At 34.2% G+C, this 20018-nt stretch overlaps 1 protein-coding gene across 1 annotated transcript in view; it reads right to left on the minus strand.

Moving 5' to 3' along the window:
- The window catches only part of Hel89B (histone acetyltransferase 1), an 863997-nt gene that overhangs the window by 732067 nt on the left and 111912 nt on the right, over positions 1-20018 (minus strand). Inside the window, exon 7 of the mRNA XM_090405810.1 lies at positions 16333-16453. Coding sequence (XP_090261936.1) covers positions 16333-16453 — 121 coding nt within the window. The remainder of the gene's footprint in view (positions 1-16332; positions 16454-20018) is intronic.

Here is a 20018-nt window from a genome sequence, read left to right on the forward strand (position 1 = left end):
ACCAATTGAGGTCTTCAATCTGTGAAGGAGCAATTGTGTCGCCTGCTTCTTGTAAACTGTTTGCCAGTTTTTTACAGTTGCTTTCCAAAAAATAATCAATCACTCAAAAAAAAATAATAATAATCATCACTCAAAAAATAATCTTTCAGATCAGTCATAGATATGAAGAATTCTCCTAACCTGAACAAATATCATCATCATCATCAAATTCCTGATATATACCCTCAAGGGGTGTACAGGATATGATGGTATTACATGAAAACTTACATCATGACTAACTTCCTATCTACAATTTTTCTCCAAATCAGTCTGTTACCTATCAAGACTCCAATACATCAGATCTTATATTTCTATCTTCTAAGGCACTTTTTTACTTTATCAATCCACCTATATCTTGGTCTTCCTCTGGGTCTTTTTCCTGCCACCCTGGCAGAGTATGCTTATTTTACTAATCTTTCCTCTTCCATTCTGTTTAAGTGACATACCACCTGAGAATAGCTCTGCTAACACATTCCTGGATGCTGACAATGTCAAGTTCTTTCCTAATATCTTCGTTTTTAATATAATGACATATTAAAAATGCCATTGATGCCATCTATTCATGTCCTTAATCTTTCTCAGGGACATGAATAGATGGCATCTATTCATGTCCCTGATTCATGACACTTGACCAAAGACAAGAGACTACAGATATGAGAGTCTCTTGTCTTTGGTCAAGTGTTTTACTTCTGACCCAGCTCTAAGAGCCATAAGTTAAAATTCGCTTGAACACCGTCTTGTATACAGCTAATTTAGTGTTTTGGCTAATTTCTCTCTTATTATATATAAATTTATACAGTTGACTTCCTACCATAATGGCTTTGTTGATTCTGTATGGAGTTTAATTTACTCTCTTCACTAAAAATCGTGCCTAAGTAGTTGAAATGTGTTTTACTTGTCTATAAAGTTCTCCATTCAAAATGCAGTTGATATTTTCAAAGTTTCTGCCTATTTTCATTGTCCTTGTCTTTTTAATGCTGACCTTCATACCATATCTATTACAACAGTTATTCACTTCAATCAGGGAATCTTGCAGACTTATAGCGGATTTATTTAGAAGTACAGTCATACCCCGAAGTTACACAGTAGGTGGGACCAACAAAAAGCGCTAAGTCAAATTTGCGTAACTCGGGATATAAATTTGCATGTAATTTACATACACAAACATACAAAATTTTAGTTAATTGGGACCAAAGGTTTACAAAAACACCTATATTTTTTAAGAAATATTAACATAATTGTAGTTTTTCATACATAAAAAAAAAGAGTTATTTCAATGTCGATGGTTTCATAAAATCTAATAGAATCATGACAAGAAAAAAGACGCATAATGTCTTTTTTCTTGTCATGCAAAATTTCTTCATAGCAAGCTAATGATTTTTTTATTCCTTGCCTTGTGGCTACAATTTGTTCCTTGTTAGACTCTATGTCCTCCAAAATCTGTAAACCTTTCTTTTATGATTGTTCTTACTGTGGATTCCTGTAGATTGAACTTCTTTCCTAGCTCAGAAATTTTCATTCTGCCTTCAAAATTCTTAATAATGTTGAGTTTTGTTTCCAAAGTCAATGTTTTTCTTTTCTTGCTAGCTGTAGATGAATCAGACTTGCTTCTTTTGGATGGCATTATTATTTTTTATGTGATAAAATTTTTATCAAGAACATAATATTAAACAATCGTAAGGTTTGTAGGTTTGTATAAAAATCATGTATGAATAAAGACCGCGTGAAACACGTCATTGATTGTTCACAGCATGTGCGACAGTGGTGAATTCAGCCGGCACCGGAAAGATACGACTAGTGGTGAGGAGTGAAGCGGCATGGGAATACGTGCATATAAGAAACCGCGTAACTGCGGATTCGCATAAGTCGGAGTAGCGTATGTCAGGGTATGACTGTATAACATAATCTGCATAAAGCAAAGAGCTGACATTAACATCTCCAATTTTGATATAAGGTTTAATACCACTTTCCTTCATAATGTGATCCATATAGATAATGAATAACAGAGGGGATAAAATACATCCTTGCCTGACACCAGATTTAACATTAAATCACATTCCTGTATGGATATGTATTCCTGACTGCAAGCCTGGTAAGTGTTTTTTTATCACTGCTTGTTTTATTTAGCAATTTTTCGAAGTAATAACTCCATGCTTCAAGGTTATCTTTTTCTCCTGTTTTCATTTCACCTTTATCATCTCTAATTCCTTTTACAGCACTCTTTCCTCCATTTCTGAGCTTCTTCGACAACCTCCATCTTGCCACCTTCTTGATATTTATTTTCTATGTTCTTACCAAGTCCTCCCATGACTTTTGTTCAGCTAGTTTTACACAGTGTTTAGCTTTCTTACATTTGTCTCTGCATTCTCTAAGAACATAAGCCGACTTATTTGACAGGAAGTTTTCATATGCTTTCTTTTCTTTCACTGCCTGTTTAACTTCCTGTGTCCACCATGGAGTTCTGATTTTTCTATCCTTACAGATAACCTGGCTGAATCAATTAGTGTTTTCTTCAGGGCTTGCCAATGAATCTCCAAGATTTGGTTCCAGTCCTCAAACTCTTTCATTTTTTCTTCAGTCATATTTGTGTATTTTAGTCTACAATTCACATCTGAGAGCTGCTCAACTTTTATTCACTTTAAAATTTTCTTACATGCTCTTCTTTTCAATATGAAATTCATTTTTCCTGCTCAAGACTAAATAGTGATCACTTCCAATTTCAAATCCTCTGTACACTCTGGTGTCCTGCACCAGGGAGAAAACATCATTATCAACAGTAACATAGTCAATGAGATTTTTCTTATTCTTTACCTCTTCTCTCCATGTAAATTTGTGCACATTTTTATGTTGGAACATGGTGTTATTAATAACCAGTCTGTGTCCTGAGCAGAAATCCAACAAGTATTTGCCATTATTATTAGCTTTGCACTTTTCTCAAAATTTTCCCAATATATTTTTCTATGTCTGACAATCATTTCCTACTCTGATATTTAGATCCCCAACAGCGACCATCTTTTCCTTTTTCATTGTGTCAGCTGCTTTCTCTAAAGCTTCAAAAAATTTCTCTACTTCTACCTTAGTAGAACCTTCCATTGGACCATAGGCACAAATAAGTCTCGTTGTCCTGTTCCCCATTCTGATATTTGCTCACATCACTCTACTTGAGACTGACTGCCATTCAAGAAGACTAGTTTCGTATTTAGTGTTGAACATTATGGCTACTCCTTCTTTTCCTTGATTGTCATTGCCTGAATATAAAATTTTGTATTTATTGCTCAGAAAATCTCACCAGTTTTTGCCTTTTTTTGTTTCAGTCACCCCTATTATATTGATCTGGTACTTATCTAATTCCTCAGCTAGCTCCATTTCTTTGCCATTCAGGCTTCTTATGTTTATAGTACCAATCTTGAACGCTGTTGATGTTGTGTTGGGGTGGGTTTTAGGATTTGTTTCAGTAGCTGACTTTTCTCATGAACAAATATGGTTGCATTAATTTGAAAAAATTTGTGAGACTGTTATCTTGCGAGCAACTCCCAGATCACTGCAATGTTTTTTTTTTTTTTTTTACACCATTCTTCTTCTTCTTTCTTCCATCATCTATTTGGATGATGATCAGACTAAATGAACTCTTTCCACTTCTGTCTGTCCCGGGAGAGTCGGAACAATTTTCTCCAGTTTGGTGTCGCTTGTTGTGATTTGGTTTTCAGGTCCTCTTTTATTTTGTCAATCCATCTAATTCTGGGCCGTCCTTGGGATCTTTTACCTCCCATTGTTGTATTCAGAGCTTTAGATGGTAGTCTTTCTGTTCCCATTCTGGTCACATGGTCAAACCATCACAGTCTTCTTTCTTGGATTTTGTCTATTATTGTTATTTCTTGTTTTAGTCGCTTCCTTATGTCTTCGTTTCTTAGTCGATCCAGCAGAGATACTCCAAGTAATCTTCTTAGACAACCCATTTCAGTAACTAATAATTTTTTCTCTTCAGCCTCTTTGAGATTCCAGCATTCACTTACACAGAGAAGTATTGGAAGGACCATTGTTTCATAGATTCTTACTTTTTTTACTTTTTGGATGTCTCTTGACTTCCATATTTTATTAAGTCATCCAAAAGTTTGGGATGCTTGACTGATTCGTCTGTTTATATCTTTTGTAATTTCGCCATTGTACCCAATAACTTCTCCAAGGTAGGTGAAGTTTTCTACCTGCTCTAGATTCTTACTGTCAATTTCAATTTTCAGATTGGTGCTTCTTTTACCTATTTGCATAAATTTTGTCTTGTCTGTATTTATGATTAATCCAGATTTTATACACTCCTTTATTTTATCAGAAATTCAGTGTAGATTTTCTTCTGTGTTGCAAGTAATGCAATGTCATCAGCAAATTTTAAATTTGTTACATTTTTCCCATATATTTTGATTCAGGAGTCTTCATTGTTTAAGGTCTTATTGGTTGCTTCTTCCAGTATAAGATTGAACAGATCTGATGACAGATTGCATCCCTGTCACACTCCACTCTCTGTGTGTGGAACCAGTTGGTTAAGGTGTCCTCCATTCGTACTGCACTTTCAGATTTCTCATACAGATTCTTTATTATTCTTATTGTTTTGTTGGGAATTCCAAATTCTTCCATAATTTTCCATAGTTCTCGTCTATGGATTGAATCAAATGCCTGACAAAAGTCTATGAAATTTATGTAGCAACTTTGGTTGTAGTCTAGTGTATTTTCTATTAGCTGTCTTAAGGTGAATAGTTGATCAATTGTGCTTCGTCCTGGTCTGAAACCTGCTTGTTCTTCTCCTAGTGCTAGTTCTATATTACAGCTAGTTCTATATTACAACACTAGTGCCAAAATAGGACTAGATCTTTTGTCCATTACAATTGCTCACTGTTTCACATACTCACTGTCGCATATACAAGCTGTGTTATGCTCTAATAATGCTGATTTGATCAGTGAAATATAAGCAGTTAATAAAACATCTTTTGATAAAATTGTGTGGTGTTGTTAATGTCATTAAAAATAAGTCCTCACATATGCTATTTCTATGGTCTCCTCAAAACAATCGGAAAAATTTGGAATATTCTAATATTTTGAATCATGTTAAAAATTATTCTAATTTTGTGAATGTTTTCAAATGGCAGTTTTCTTATAAATTATATTACATTTTTATGTGTTTACATGGTTATATAATCTACAAAGTATATGTTACCGCTAAAGCTCGAAAGCTGTTAATGTGCACATTACCTAGCTAATCTGCAGATTAACTGATTTGCTCCGTTAACGTGCGGAATCAAGAGTTTTCCACATTTTACCTAGGTAATGTGCACATTAACGGCTTCCGTATCATTAAAGTTCAAAAGTTTGTATCTCTCATTTCCTTCCCCCTCTCTCTCTCCACTTTTAGTTTGGTTTCGCCAGTGTCTTGTCGTCGAAAGAAGATGTCCCTGCTGTAGAAATATCTTTACGTCAAACAGCAATAAAACAATCCCTTGGTAGTGGGCAGGGTTTCAGAAAATGTGACTGTAAATCTAAATGTACCACAAATAGGTGTGCTTGTCGCAAAAACCAATTGCTATGTAATTCAAAGTGTCACCAATCTTTAGATTGCACTAATAAGTAAACATAATTTTATCATATGTTTTGCAAATTCATTTCCTTAATTGTAATAATATTTTAAACCATTTGATTCTTTGTATTATAGTTTTTTAATTGCTGTTGTTCCAGCAAAGATCTTATTTTCACTTTAAGTGCCTAGTAGGTAATGTGCAGATTATCTAGGTAATTTGAGAAATGAAACAATTTTCCGCACTTTAACGGATCACCTTAGTTAATCTGCAGAATACCTAGATGATCTGTAGAATAACTGATTTCTACACTTTAGCGGTAACATATACATAGATTTAGATGATGCTAATTCATATTTGGTTATTTTCTATGCAATAAATTAGAATTGTAAATCATTCACATCATGTTTATTTTATTTTTCTAACTTTTTGATTCTGAGATGTACAACGTAGATGATATGCAAGCAGAAGAAGACAGATTGATCAACTATGAGTGTTCATTTTGCTAAGATTATTAAATTGTATGCACCACGTTGATAGCTCTTAGCTATCAACGTATGCACCACGCTGATAGCTAAGAGCTATCAACGTGGTGCATACAATATGGAGATCAATACTACCTCTGCTCTGGATGAAGAAACTCGGGTATACGTGGAGGAAGTAATTGAGCTTCTGCATAAACTGAAATATGAATTTGGAAATACGGAACATTACTTTAGCATTCTATCACTCTATCAATATGCTCTACTATCATGTAACATGTTCTCTCTGCAATCACTCTCAAAAAATCTTACTACATACTTGCTCACCAGTTTCACTCTCCTTCCGCAATCTTCAATTTTTACAAATTTAACTTGCCCAACAAAGCCATCTTAGCCACCAATAGTTCTGCTACACACTGCTGTCATACTGACAATATATATATATATACAGTCATGTTCATAGAAACTGCATTATCCAACATAAATATAGTTTATAGTAGTTAAATGGTCAGTTTCATTGGTTTATCATTAAATTTTCACTGTACTGTTGTAATATGTGTGTTGCTATTACTTCTTGCTATTTATAAAGCCTATTTATATGCCTGATTGGTTACTGTGCCTTTGAAATACTGTCATTCTAATTAGCAGTGTGCGCTTTCTCTCTCTCGTAACCTTTCTTGCTTATACTATTGCATACTATGTTTATCTACCTTTCGCACTACAAGTCTTATGCCTATGGATACTAGAAAATTTATTTTTATTGAGACTGCACCACTAATATCTTTTAACTGGCATAAAACTCAGTAATACGGCCGGTTGATTTCTCTCTCTCTTTCTCTAACACAAATTCCTTCAGTAAAACTTTACATAAACAGTCATGGTCTATTTGCACTTAACTATACGCTTCGGCTATCTCACTTGGTTTCCGGCTCACAAGTCCGATAATTTTTTTAGGAATAGTGCATTGTAAAATAAATAATCAGGTGGCACTCTATTGACATATAATTAAAATACATTTTATTTACATTTTAAAATAAAGTACATTAAATAAGCGATAGGGAGTTACTCTTCTCTACCTATCTTTTATGCTTTTGGTATAAAGAAACAAACTTTCCCTTTTCAATATTAAATGACTATAAAATATAATTACTCTGTTATTTCTCTGCATAAGAAAAGTAACAGAGTAACAAAAATTGCCGAGACTAATTTACTCATAAAGAGATTAACTGGCTCGGCAAGTTATCTTACAATTAACATTCCAGTTAACAACAAATCAGAGGACACTAAAGATTAGGTAGTTATGGCAAGTTATCTTACAATTTATATTCCAGTTAATAGCAAATCAGAGGACTCTCTTATAGATATTTCTTATTACTATTTCTTATCAGTCCATCTATGACATATCTCCTAGATTACAAAAAGAATGTACATTAGAGGTTGGAACACACTTGCGACACCTTCCAAAGGTCCTTCATCAAAGTCTCTATGATTTTTCTTTCACCTCAGGCCTTGCTTAAGGGGCTTTTCATTGGAGTATTAGGGGTCTTGGACTGCAATCTTCCCGGTACTCCAAAGCTCAGGCAAGAAGTTTCAGCATACAGGCTTAAAGATCATTCTGCGGCTTTTGGCTCCAGTTGACTTCCCAATTTTTTTCCTCTGGCATGGGTTCACCGTAAAGTCTGTTTCTCTGGGCCAGTATGCTTCTGGTTCTCTGTGACAGCCTCTGGCTCTCTTTGGCAACAGCACTTCGTCTCCCCTCTGTCAGCAACTGGACCTTGCCTCCTCTCGAATGCCTCTGGTTCTCTGCCGAAAACTGCCCTCGATGTTCGGCTCAATCCTCTTTTATTTTCGCCCTCTCAGGACCTTGCACCGAGGATTGTAAACCCCGAAGAAATCAGCAGTTCTCCTTGATCCTTTTGTTAAGGCCGGCCCGTTCTTTTTTCTCCTCCGTGAGCTCTTTTTTTTTTTTTGTCTTGTCGGGCAGTGGAAACTTCTCTGAAACTAGCAGACCTCTTTAATACTAGCTTTGAAGGTGTTCATGAGCAGAGCTTACAAACAACTTTCTCACATACTTAATCATAAACAACTTTCTTGTGCTCTTATACATAGCTATTATACAAAGTTCCGATGGCAAAGAAATTGCCTTTGTTTTTGACATTCTAGAAACTTTAGTTAAAACTGTAAATACAATCAATTCCTTTATGGTAATTTACATTAATAAAATACATAGATACAAACAAGGTTATTTTTGTAACAGTTCTCATGAAACTGACCTCTGTAAAAATCGATGTAAAGCGCTTTGGTATTTTTAAGCTACATCGAGTTTTACACTGCATCATCTATCATTCCTACAGGTTTCTGATGTAATGGTTGCTGCTATTGCATCAGAATTTTTTTTTATGGTATAAATAGAAACAAGAGCTATTTTTTGCTGCTGAGATTTCAATGGCTAGTTACATGCAGTTAATCCTTGGCACAAAAAGTGTAATTCAAGCTTTGAATAGAGAAGAATATTCCTCTCATGAAAAAGCTAAAAGGGTGTCCTGTAGTCAATCTACTGTGGTACAGCTGCTGTCAACAGTGAAGGAAACCAGATCTGCTGAAAGGAAGAAGGGAACAGGAAGAAAGCCGCTGTATACACCATGCCAAGATCGAGTTCTAAAGTGGCTCTGCCTCAAAAATTGCCATGTCTGGAGAACTGAAACTGGACTGGGATGAACAAACGGGAGCTGTGTAACTGTCAGAAGAAGACTCATTCAACAGGGACTGATAGCCAAGAGCCCCAAAAAGAAGCTCTTGTTAACCAAAAAAATGAAATTGGCTCATTTGTGGGAAGCAAGATGGAAAATGACAAAGAAAAAGCCTTACTAAATGGATATAATCCAAAAAGTAATCAACCACTCTCCTATAAAGCAAGCAGATAAGAAACCTACAAGACTCCTATATCATATATTAAAGGAATCTCTGAATGTGTGGCAAAAATTATGAAAAAATATCAACTCATTGCTACCTATAAACCTATCAACCAAATTCACAACATGCTACCTTCTCCAAAAGACAAACTCTCACCAATGATAATACCTCCCTTTGTTCGTGTAACTTGTCTTACTATGGACAAACAGGAAAATCTATAAATAAACATATATCTGAACATCAAGACCACATCCGTCTTATCAAACCTCACAAATCTGGCCTTGCGCAACATAGAACTGAAAACACTAACCACAGGATCCAATGGCAAAATACTAAGGCTGCTACACAGAACCATATATAAACATGAATGTTTATATAAAGGAAGTGCTGAAGCGATACTTCATAGACTTAATTTTAATTGTAATGGATGTCTCACTATTCCAAAAGTTTGGGAAGTTGTTACCCTTAATTGTATTAAATAAATTTTTCTCATATATTTTAAGTTAATTTAATTTTAATTTCAGCTCAGTAATTATAATCCATGAACACGTGACTATATACCTAGAGAGAATCCAATTTAAGCATGTGTGCTACTGTTTTTTTAATTCAATTCCTATTGTTGTTAGATAATTATACTGATGATGTCTCATTATACATAATCAAAATATTTGCATAATAAAACTTATTTTACAGAGTGGCTTAATGGTCAAAGCCAAATAACTTGGAGGAGACCTCCACATTGCCTTCCGGAAATGTGGAGACTCAACTGGGGCTTCTGACCTAATGTCCAATCTTCACCTTCATGTGAAGCGCTCCATTAGTAAGTATCTGCTGGGTACTGAATGAATGAGGCTGGGCTGGCAATTTGGGACTTAGCCAACCAAATTATACTTTTATTGGCTTAAACCACAAATGCGATATGATGGTATAACATGAGATTTCATGCCGGCTGGGACATTGCCTGATTAAACAAGGCTCCTGCTGTTATTGTCAGGGAACCAGGGTGAACAGAGAAAATTCAGCTACTGGAACAAGCTCCAACTCAACATCTGGAAGAAGAAGAAGAAGAAGAAATCCAACATCAGAAGAACAGCAGACAGGAACCATCAATATAAGGAGGTATTCATGGAAAGGAAATCAAACTTCCAGAAGAATTGGAAAAATACCATGTGGACATAATTGACATTACAGAGACAAAGAAGACAAAAACAGGTGAGACAGTACTAAATAATAAGTACAGGATGCTATTTTCAGACAATAATGATTGAGTAAAGGAAGGAGTAGCAATAGCATTCAACACCAACAGGAAGATAAACTACTTGATTGGAAAAAAGTTTCAAGTAGAGTTAAGTGGGCAAACTTCAAAATGGGGAAATGGAAATTGAAACTTATTTGTGCCTATGGTACCGCAAAAGGTTCTTCTTCTTCCAAGGAAGAAGTGGAGCAATTTTTTTGAGTCATTAGAACAGGCAGCTAACATACAGAAATGGAAAAAGTGGTACTTGTTAGAGACCTGAACAGTAGAGTAGGAAATGAATCTCACCAGGTATATAGGAATATTCTGGGAAAATTGGAGAAAAGGGCAAAGCTAATAATAATGGTACGTATTTGCTGGACTTCTGCTCAGGACACGGACTAGTCATTACTAACACCATGTTTCAACATAAAGATGAGCACAAGAGAAAATATACAAGAAATAAGAAAAGCCTCACTGATCATGTCCATCATCAATAGTGATACCATAAAGATGGTTCAGGATACATGAGAGTGCAAAGGATTCAAAGTTGAAAGTGACCATTACTTAGTACTAAGCAGGATAAAAATGGATATAACATTGAAAAGAACAGCATGTAAGAAAGTTTTTAAAAGAATTAAAGTTGAGCAGCTTTTAAAGGTAAATGCAAATGTTAGTGAAGAAAATTTGCAGCAGTTTGAAAACACGAACCAAACTTGGAGCCTCAGTGGAAAACTCTGAAGAAGACGACTGATTCAGCTAGGGAGGTATGTGGTGAAGCTGTATGCAAGGATAGAAAAATAAGAACACCATGGTGGACACAAGAAGTTAAAGGAGCAATCCAGCTAAAGAAGAAAGCACAGCAAAAATTTCTAGGAAATAAGTCAGCAGATGCCTTAAAAGAATACAGAGAAAACTCTGAGAGATAAGCTGTGTGTAAAGGTAGCTAAACAGATGTCATGGGAAGACTTTGGTGAGAGTATGGAAAATAAATATCAGGAAGGTGGCAAAAATGTTCTGGAGGCTATTGAAGAAGCTTAGAAATGGAGAAAAGAATACAGTTAAAGGATCAAAGATGATAAAGGTGATATGAAAACTGAAAATAGGGATATCATAGCTATCTGGTGTAGTTACTCTGAAAATTTTCAAGAGGAATGCAAAGAGAAGTACAGCTAATTCTCTTTTTACACAGCTTTTTTTTACACAATTTCAAAATAATACAGTTTAGAAAACAGAAGCAATTCTATTTTTACACGGCATATTTTGATTTTACACAGTTCAAAAGGTGCTTATTTTTAAAATTTCTGTTTGAATTCAGTTCAGTTAAAAAGGGTATTTCCATTATAATTATCATTTCCTAGAACGGTACATATGTACTTTAACGTGAATTTTGGGGAACCCCCCCGCCTCAAAGTTTTAAATATCAGGGATTACTCTATGCTACAGAATGTAGACAATTGTGGCAAAAACAAACCGACAGATGATTCATTATATTCACTTGCCATTGGTTCCTGGAAGCAGAAGGGTGCTATGCTGATTCCTCGAAGTTAAGTTGGTATATTACGGAAGACCCGCCTACAAAAAGCTGCTTGGAAGGAGTTAAGCAATTTGCATAAACAAACATTTGTTGTTTACAAGAAATGATTGTTTATGCAAATGTGAAACATGAAGTGTTTTGTTCAAAACACAAGTGTTCACACATCTTGTGTTTTGTTCATGCAATAGAGTTATACAGGAATATATTAATTTTTGAAGTTTTGTACGAATAATATCAAATTAGTAAAATTAATTATTGATTATTTTCAGATATTTTTGTAACATTATCCCATTACTCATGATGTCAGATAATTCAGTTAGACAGAAGAAGAAAAGAAAAACTATTTCTTTAGAAAGTAAGATCCAAATTTTAGATCGTTTAGCAGCTGGAAAAGGTTCGACATCCTTAGAGAAATATTTTGGACTGAACAAAGCTATCGTGAGAACGATTAAGAAAAATGAAGAGGCCATTAGAAAATCGGTTCTTTATGGAACAAAATTAGGTGCCAAGTCATCATCGTATATGAGAGATATAAAAGTGAAGATGGAAAAGACCCTAGTGAGGTGGATAGACGATTGCTCACAAATAGGAATACCTTTAGACGAAAATGTCATCAAACAGAAAGCATTACAGTTGTACAAACAGGTTCAGGAAAAGGAGCCAACAACATAAAACAACAATTTTGATTTTTCTGCAAGCACAATTCATCATCATCAAATTCCTGCCATATACCCTCAAGAGGTGTACAAGATATGATAGTACTACATGAAAAATTTACATCATTACTAAGTTCCTATCTACAATTTTCCTCAAATCAGTCTGTTCCTGTCAAGACTCCAACATGATCAGATCTTATATTTCTATCTTCTAAGGAATGTTTTACTGTATCAATCCACCTATATCTTGGTTTTCCACTAGGTTGCTGCCTTCAAATATGAAATGATGGCAAGCACAGTTTGGCTTACAAAATTTCTCAAAAGATATGTGCTTCATAACATAAAAATAAAAGGAGAATCTGCATCTGCAGATGAGCCAGCAGCTAAGGAATTTCTTTCAAAACTGTCTAAAATTATTGAAAATGGTGGCTACACTCCTGATCAAGTTTGGAATGTAGATGAGACTGGCTTTTTTTTTTTTTGAAAAAAATGCCAAGTAGAACTTATATAGCGAAATCACAAAAAAGTGTTGGTGGCTTTAAAGAGCAGCTAAGGATTGAATGACTATTATTTTGTAGCAACACTTCAGGAGATCGTATATTGAAACCATTACTCATTAATCGATCCCTATGAACACAGGCAATGAAAGATATGGATTTTAACATGTAACCAGAGCACTGGAAGGCAAACAAAAAAGGTTGGGTTATAAAAGAAATTTTTAATGAATGGTTCCATCATTGTTTTGTTCTAGAAGTCAAATGCTATTTGATGGAAAAAAATCTGGATTTTAAACTTTTATTGATTATAGACAATGTGCCTGGCCTTCCTGTTTTAGAACACCCAAATGTTGAATTTTTTTTTCTGCCACCTAATACAACATCCTTAATACAACCATTAGCCCAGGGAGGTGATCACTATCTTTAAAACATACTACATAAGAAGAACATTCCAATACATTTTGGATAAATTAGATAAGGATAATTTACTGACAGTTATTGATGTGTGGAAGAAATTTTCTATTTTGGATGGCATCAAACTTGCTAAGTTGGCATTATCAGAATTGAAACCATCAACTTTAAATGCATGCTGGAAAGCTCAGGATGTGTGAAAAAGAACAACCCCATCATACCGTTGCATACAACTGAATATCCCAATATCATCAGATTAGCACATGCAATTGGCAGAAAAGGATTTGATGATTTTTTGTCTGCAGATATTGAAGAATTGATGGTTGACAAGGCTATTAATGATGAGGAAATAAGAAACTATACTTCAGAATCTCGATGAAAAATAAAAAAGTGATGATGAGGATGATGAAGAGATTCCACTCACTGATGAAGAGAAAAACCCCATACCTTTGCATACAACTGAATATCCCAATATCATCAGATTAGCACATGCAATTGGCAGAGAAGGATTTGATGATTTTTCATCTGCAGATATTGAAGACTTGATGGTTGACAAGGCTATTAATGATGAGGAAATAAGAAGCTATACTTCAGAATCTCGATGAAAAATAAAAAAGTGATGAAGAGATTCCACTCACTGCAGGATTAATTAAAGAAGGGCTTCAAATGGCTAGTAAATTGCAAATCATTTTCTTACACATGATCCAAATACTGAACGAGCTGAACAGTTTAAATGTGAACTGAAGTCATGTATGGTGTGGAATGAAAAATCAAAGACAAAGATCTAATCAAAACAGGATCTCAACAATTAATTACAGAGTTCGTGGTAGAAAAAAATCAACCTTCAGAATTATTGGAAATTAATGTTAATTTAGTTTCTTTTACTGAAGAAAATGTTTTGCCATTGCAGTATGAACAGAAAGGCCAAAGTGTTTCAAGTGATGGAAGTGATTTTATTCCAGTCTCACACAAAAGAATGTGGCTACTGTCAGAAAGTGACGGTGAATAAAATTTAACTAATAATCATATGTGCGGTGTATCTGAGCTTTTTCGAATTTCTGTTTTATTAACTATTTTCTTTAAAAAGGATACATATGTATATACTTTGAATAAATATTTAAAATAAAAAAAATATTCCATTAAAATTAAATAGTTTTATTCAATGATTTTCATATATTTTGTTTGAAAATAACTTACTGTTCGTATCAGGTTTTCATATCTGGAGCCATTCTTCAATTTTTTCATATGTACTGTATTCTTTATTCTTTTTTTACAGGTTTTCATTTACATGGGTTTTTCTGGAACCAATCTACTGTGTAATTGGAGAATTCGGTGTGCATATCAATAGTTGAGGTAGAAAAAGCCATCAAAATTTGAATTGTTTAAAAGCAGATGTAGTAGATGATATTCAATCAGAAATGCTTAAGTATGGAGGTATAAAAGATTTGCAGTGGCTAAACTGCATAATTCAGAGGGCATGGTCAGAAGGTCAAATTCGCAATAATTGGAGTAGAGTTCTCATAGCACCCATCTATAAAAAAGAATAAATGAATAAAACTGAATGTCAGAATTACAGAGGAATTTCTCTACTGAGTGTTCCAGAGTTATGCAAGCAGACTTGAAAAGAGGTTGAGGAAGATTGTTGAAAAGAAAAAACTTGGAGTAGAACAAGCAGAGTTCAGGCCAAATAGAGGATGTAAAGATCAGATTTTCTCTTTAAGACAAATAGTTGAGAAATCATGGGAATATGACAAGGATTTGTACTTAAGTTTTGTAGATGTGGAAAAGGCATATGACAAGGCACAGAGAAAAACTTTCCAAAACAATACAATTATATGGAATGAATGAAACATTATACAGAGCAATAAAGTCTACATTTACGCTTTCAGTCAGCAGTTAGAATTAAAGGAAATACAGGAAGCTGATTTGATGTAAAATTACTGGTAAGACAAGGATGCACATTACCTCCACTCTTATTCATCATTTATATGGATTATATTATGAAAGATAGTGGCATTAGGCGTGACATTAAAAATGGAGATATCCAACTTAGCTCTTGGCATTATGCAGATGACGATGTACTCATGAACACACCTAGTGCAAGTGTCTAGAATTTTCTAACTAAATTGAATAACAGATGTAACAAATTTGGCATGAAAATCAGCAATGAAAAGACCAAATCTATGAAAATAGTCAGGAACATAGAAAACATCAGCTGTATTCTGAATGGAGATCCTATAGAACAAGTAAAATATTTCAGCTATTTAGGCACAGTTTTTAGTGAAGATGACAGGTTAAATATGGAAAGAGACAACAGAATAAGCAAAGCTGGTATGGTGGGTGACCAGCTGAATAAATTTATATGGAATAAGAAAGAAATTAGCAAAAACACCAAACTAGCAGTATACAAGACTATGTTCAAACCAGTTTTAAGTTATTGATTTGAGAGTTAGTTAGAAATAAAGCTTAATCAAGACTAGAGATCACAGATATGAGTGTTCTGATGGCATAAATAGCAGAATCATATTAAGATATTAGAAAGAAACTTGACATTGTTAGTATTCAAGAATGTGTAAGGAGAGCTAATCTAAGGTGGTCTGACCAGTTAAATAGAATGGGTGAGGAACGGTTAGCAAAAGAGGTGTCTGATCCCAAGATAGCAGGAAAGAGACCTAGAGGAAGACCAAAATCTAGGTGGATTGATTCAGTTAGAATAGCCTTAGAAGAATGAAATGCTTGATATGACAATATCAGAGTGCTTACAAGTAATAGAATAATTTGGAAGAAAAATGTGGATAGGAGTAATAATGTATATTTAATCATGGGGTGCTGTCATAGTAATCTGAACATTCCTTGGGGATATTATATCAAAAAATTGATGATGAAGAACTTATTTTACTGTAACATACTTGTTATTCTATAGTTCTCCTTTAAGAAAATAAATGCTTTTTACTTTAAACTAACTTAAATCTAATATATAATGTGAAAGGATAACAACTCACATCTTCCCAAAGACTTTCACTTAGCGATGTTCCATCTAAGAAAACAGTATCTTCACTTGATTGCTGATCTACTGCAGTTGTGACAATTCTAGCTCTTTTTAAAGCAGGTTCATCATCCTGGCTAGAAGTTCATAAGAATAGATATAAAATTAGCAAGCAAAATAATATATATATATAGATAACAACTGTAAAATTTCACAAATCATCACAATATTTTTGACAAATCAATATAATAGTTAAATCAGGTATGGTCTTCATAAAATACTAAGGGACTTCATTCGATGGATTTGTTCTTCCCATTACCATGTTTAAAATGTTTTCAGATTAACAGTAATTTCTGCAAGGAACATAGGTTAGTTCCTTGCAGAAACTGGACTAGGTTCATAAACATGTGGCAGATGAATGAATTACTTCATTTACATATACAGAGAACTAAAATTAGCATGCAAAAAAGAATTTAAATCCTAAAATTATCCAGTTTTATATTCCTGCATATATCCATTTCTTTTATATTAAAAAAATAAAAAATTTTAATAGCAGAATTTTTACTCCTTCTGAACAGTCTACAGCTTACTATTACAAAAAAAACAAAAAAAAAAACTGCGATGATATAATTTAAAACAACACAAAAGGAAGTTCATAATTTCATTTGAAAAGGATTATTTTCTTCACTCATATCCAGACATATAAAACATAGAAGTTCCACATTTCACTTCTGGGAGACATGGAGCAGTTTAAGTCAAATCATTTTCACTTGTAACTCTAAGACAAAAGCAAATTTATACTTAAACTGAACAACAGAGATCTATGTCCTTGAATTTCGATACCAAAATTCATTTACTGTCCTTATATTAAATTGCATATTGTCAAGATGCATGATGAATATTTCTACAACCATGAAAAATAATAAAATAGCATTAAAATCTTCATATCTTATCAGAAATAAGCTTCTCTGCTTCAAAAGATGAAAACAAGGTTTGTTTTGTTGTGTCCCATTTTACTATTTTTATTCTATCTAGTAATTTCCTCTTATCTATGTTCTACTATTATCTATGCTCGAGATATCACCAAAAATTTTACTAATACTTAAGTTATTTCTCCCCTTAGTACCCCTAATATTTGTATTTATACTGCGCCTTTTGGGATATTTAGTTTGAGATATTATATACAAAAACAAGGAGAAAGAACTAAAATATGTCAGAAAGTGTAACTATGTTGCAGTCATGACACTTTATCTCGTTTCTTAACACATTAATTTCCCGCGTGATTAGGTTCGTAATTTTTCAAGTGGTGCAATGGACAGCAATTTCAAACAACTGTTTTATCATTGGACAAAAAGTTTATTAAATTCCTTAACATGGTACAATTCAATTTTTGTGATTACTCAATTTAATGCTAAACTAAATACTTACAAACTAACATTAGCTTATTACAAGTAATTAGGCTATGATCCTATAATGGGTATTACGATCATGCCACCATAACAATTCAACACATAAATTCATTTGACATGGACAAATAAGATTAATTCACACTATTTAACTATTCAAACTTGAGTAGATTAACTAAACCATTTACTGCACTAACACATAACTAGTATTACGATCATGCCGCCACACACATTCAACACGTAAATTCATTTGACATGGACAAATAAGATTAATTCACACTATTTAACTACTCAAACTTAAGTAGATTAACTAAACCTTTTTCTGCACTAACACACAACTGACATTTTAACTTTCCTATACATTACAATAGACATGCAAAATTCTCAGGACACTTAATTATTCACATAACATTAACGCTAGCCAGCTTACTTTTAATATATTCTGTCAGATACTAAAGTCCTAGTATAAATTTTCCTTGGTCACTTCAACAGTTCCGTATTAGAATAATGATACTTATTACAGACAAATTTTAGTTAACATTAGATATATTTTACAGTACCTTTCTTTCTTGAGTTTTTCATATGGGCCTTTGCCTTTTTCTGATTGAACTAACTTGGTATAACCTCTCCGATAATCTGCTACTCCTACATTCCTTTTGGAGTTGAAATATGCTTACACGGTCTTAAACTTTCGTAATTCAGGACACACTCTGAATCATCTATATGACGGCTGTGCGACTCGCGACGTGGATATCGATATCTTTATAGCTTTCCCTTTCTCGTGGTTGTCACTGAAGTTGAAACACAAAGAATATGTTTCCTTTTCTTTGACTCTATGGCATTCTTCGCTTCTTACATAGGAAACCCGGAATCGAAATCCCGCTCACTTTTGTTTCCATGTTGTGACGACGGAGATATAACCCCAATCTCCACTCAGGAAAACTGCGTGAAACCTATGCCATGGAGCTCGTAGAGAACTCCTCGGGAACAGAACCAAAACAAAAACCAAAAAGCCTCGTGGGGGAGTTCCAACCCTTTTATACCTGCTCTCCTAACGGCACTTTTTTTAACTTCTTTTCTCCGCCCCCTTCTTGATTTTACTTCACCGACCAATTAGGGTGGCATTTTTCTGCCAAACGTCCTTTGGTCAGCGAGCCAAACAATGTCTCAATCCGGGAATCGGCCCTAAGCGATTTTCTGTTGTTTTTCTTGTGCTAGCCTCTAACTTAATCCTCTTTCAAATTTTCCCTATGAATTTACTTAATATTTTAATCTCTAGCCTCTCACATACCATCTTTTATGAATAATCCTTTTCTGTCTTATTTAGTTAAATTTTCTCTTTTATATCATATTGCAACATTAATATATTCTTTCTTCTTGTTAGTTAGTTCAACCAAACACCTTTATATTTTATTGGATGCAAGAATATTTCCTTTTCTTTTAAATAATTCAACTGTTATCTTTTATGCAGGGTTTTTAATTTATTTTATTTATTCTTCATGTTACACCATGATAGCTGAGAATTTTACATTCTCAAGATATCAGGGTGTAACAGTTTCCATCTTTTGAAGATGAAGTCTGCTAAGTTTCAACAGATGTCAAACTTAGCAGACTCTACTACACTGAAATAGGGCTGAGATATCGGGAATCAAATTTAGCTTGGATTAGCTCTAAGGTTTTTTTGAGGAAGACATTTATGAATAAGGAGGAGACATCAAAACTGACCATTATGTCAGTATGTTGGAGTGTAAGGTTTTCTACACTGGCTTTGAAATGGAGTGAGTTTTTTGTGTGTGATGGTGTGTTGCCAGTCTAGTGTGTGAGCACTTTGGCTAAATATTTAGCTACTTTGTACATGGGGGATTCAATACCATCCACTATGGGAAGTAATGGCATATTTTCTTTATGTATCTCAGACAATACCTCAGCCCTATTTCAGTTCACAATGAACTCAGGCTATTTCGTTTGGCAGGAAAAATTCTACAAACAGATAGAGGGGACAGCCATAGGTTCACGACTTTCCCCACCCTTTGGCCAACTTCTTTATGGAGACTTTTGAAGAGAAAGCCTTAAACTCTGCCCCACAAAAACCTACCATATGGCTTTGCTATGTTGATGATGTGTTCGCTATTTGGCCACATGGCTCTGAAACACTTCTCTTCTTCTTAACACACTTAAACAACCAACACCCTAGAATCAAATTCACTCTGGAAAAAGAGGAAAACAACAGCCTCCCTTTCCTAGACACACTAGTCACCCGCCAGCCTAATGGAACCTTGGTTTTCTCAGTTTACAG

Source organism: Typopeltis vanoorti, chromosome 15 (genome assembly GCF_054136105.1).
Source record: "Typopeltis vanoorti isolate ZY-2024b chromosome 15, IOZ_Tvanoo_1.0, whole genome shotgun sequence".
NCBI lineage: Eukaryota > Metazoa > Arthropoda > Arachnida > Uropygi > Thelyphonidae > Typopeltis > Typopeltis vanoorti.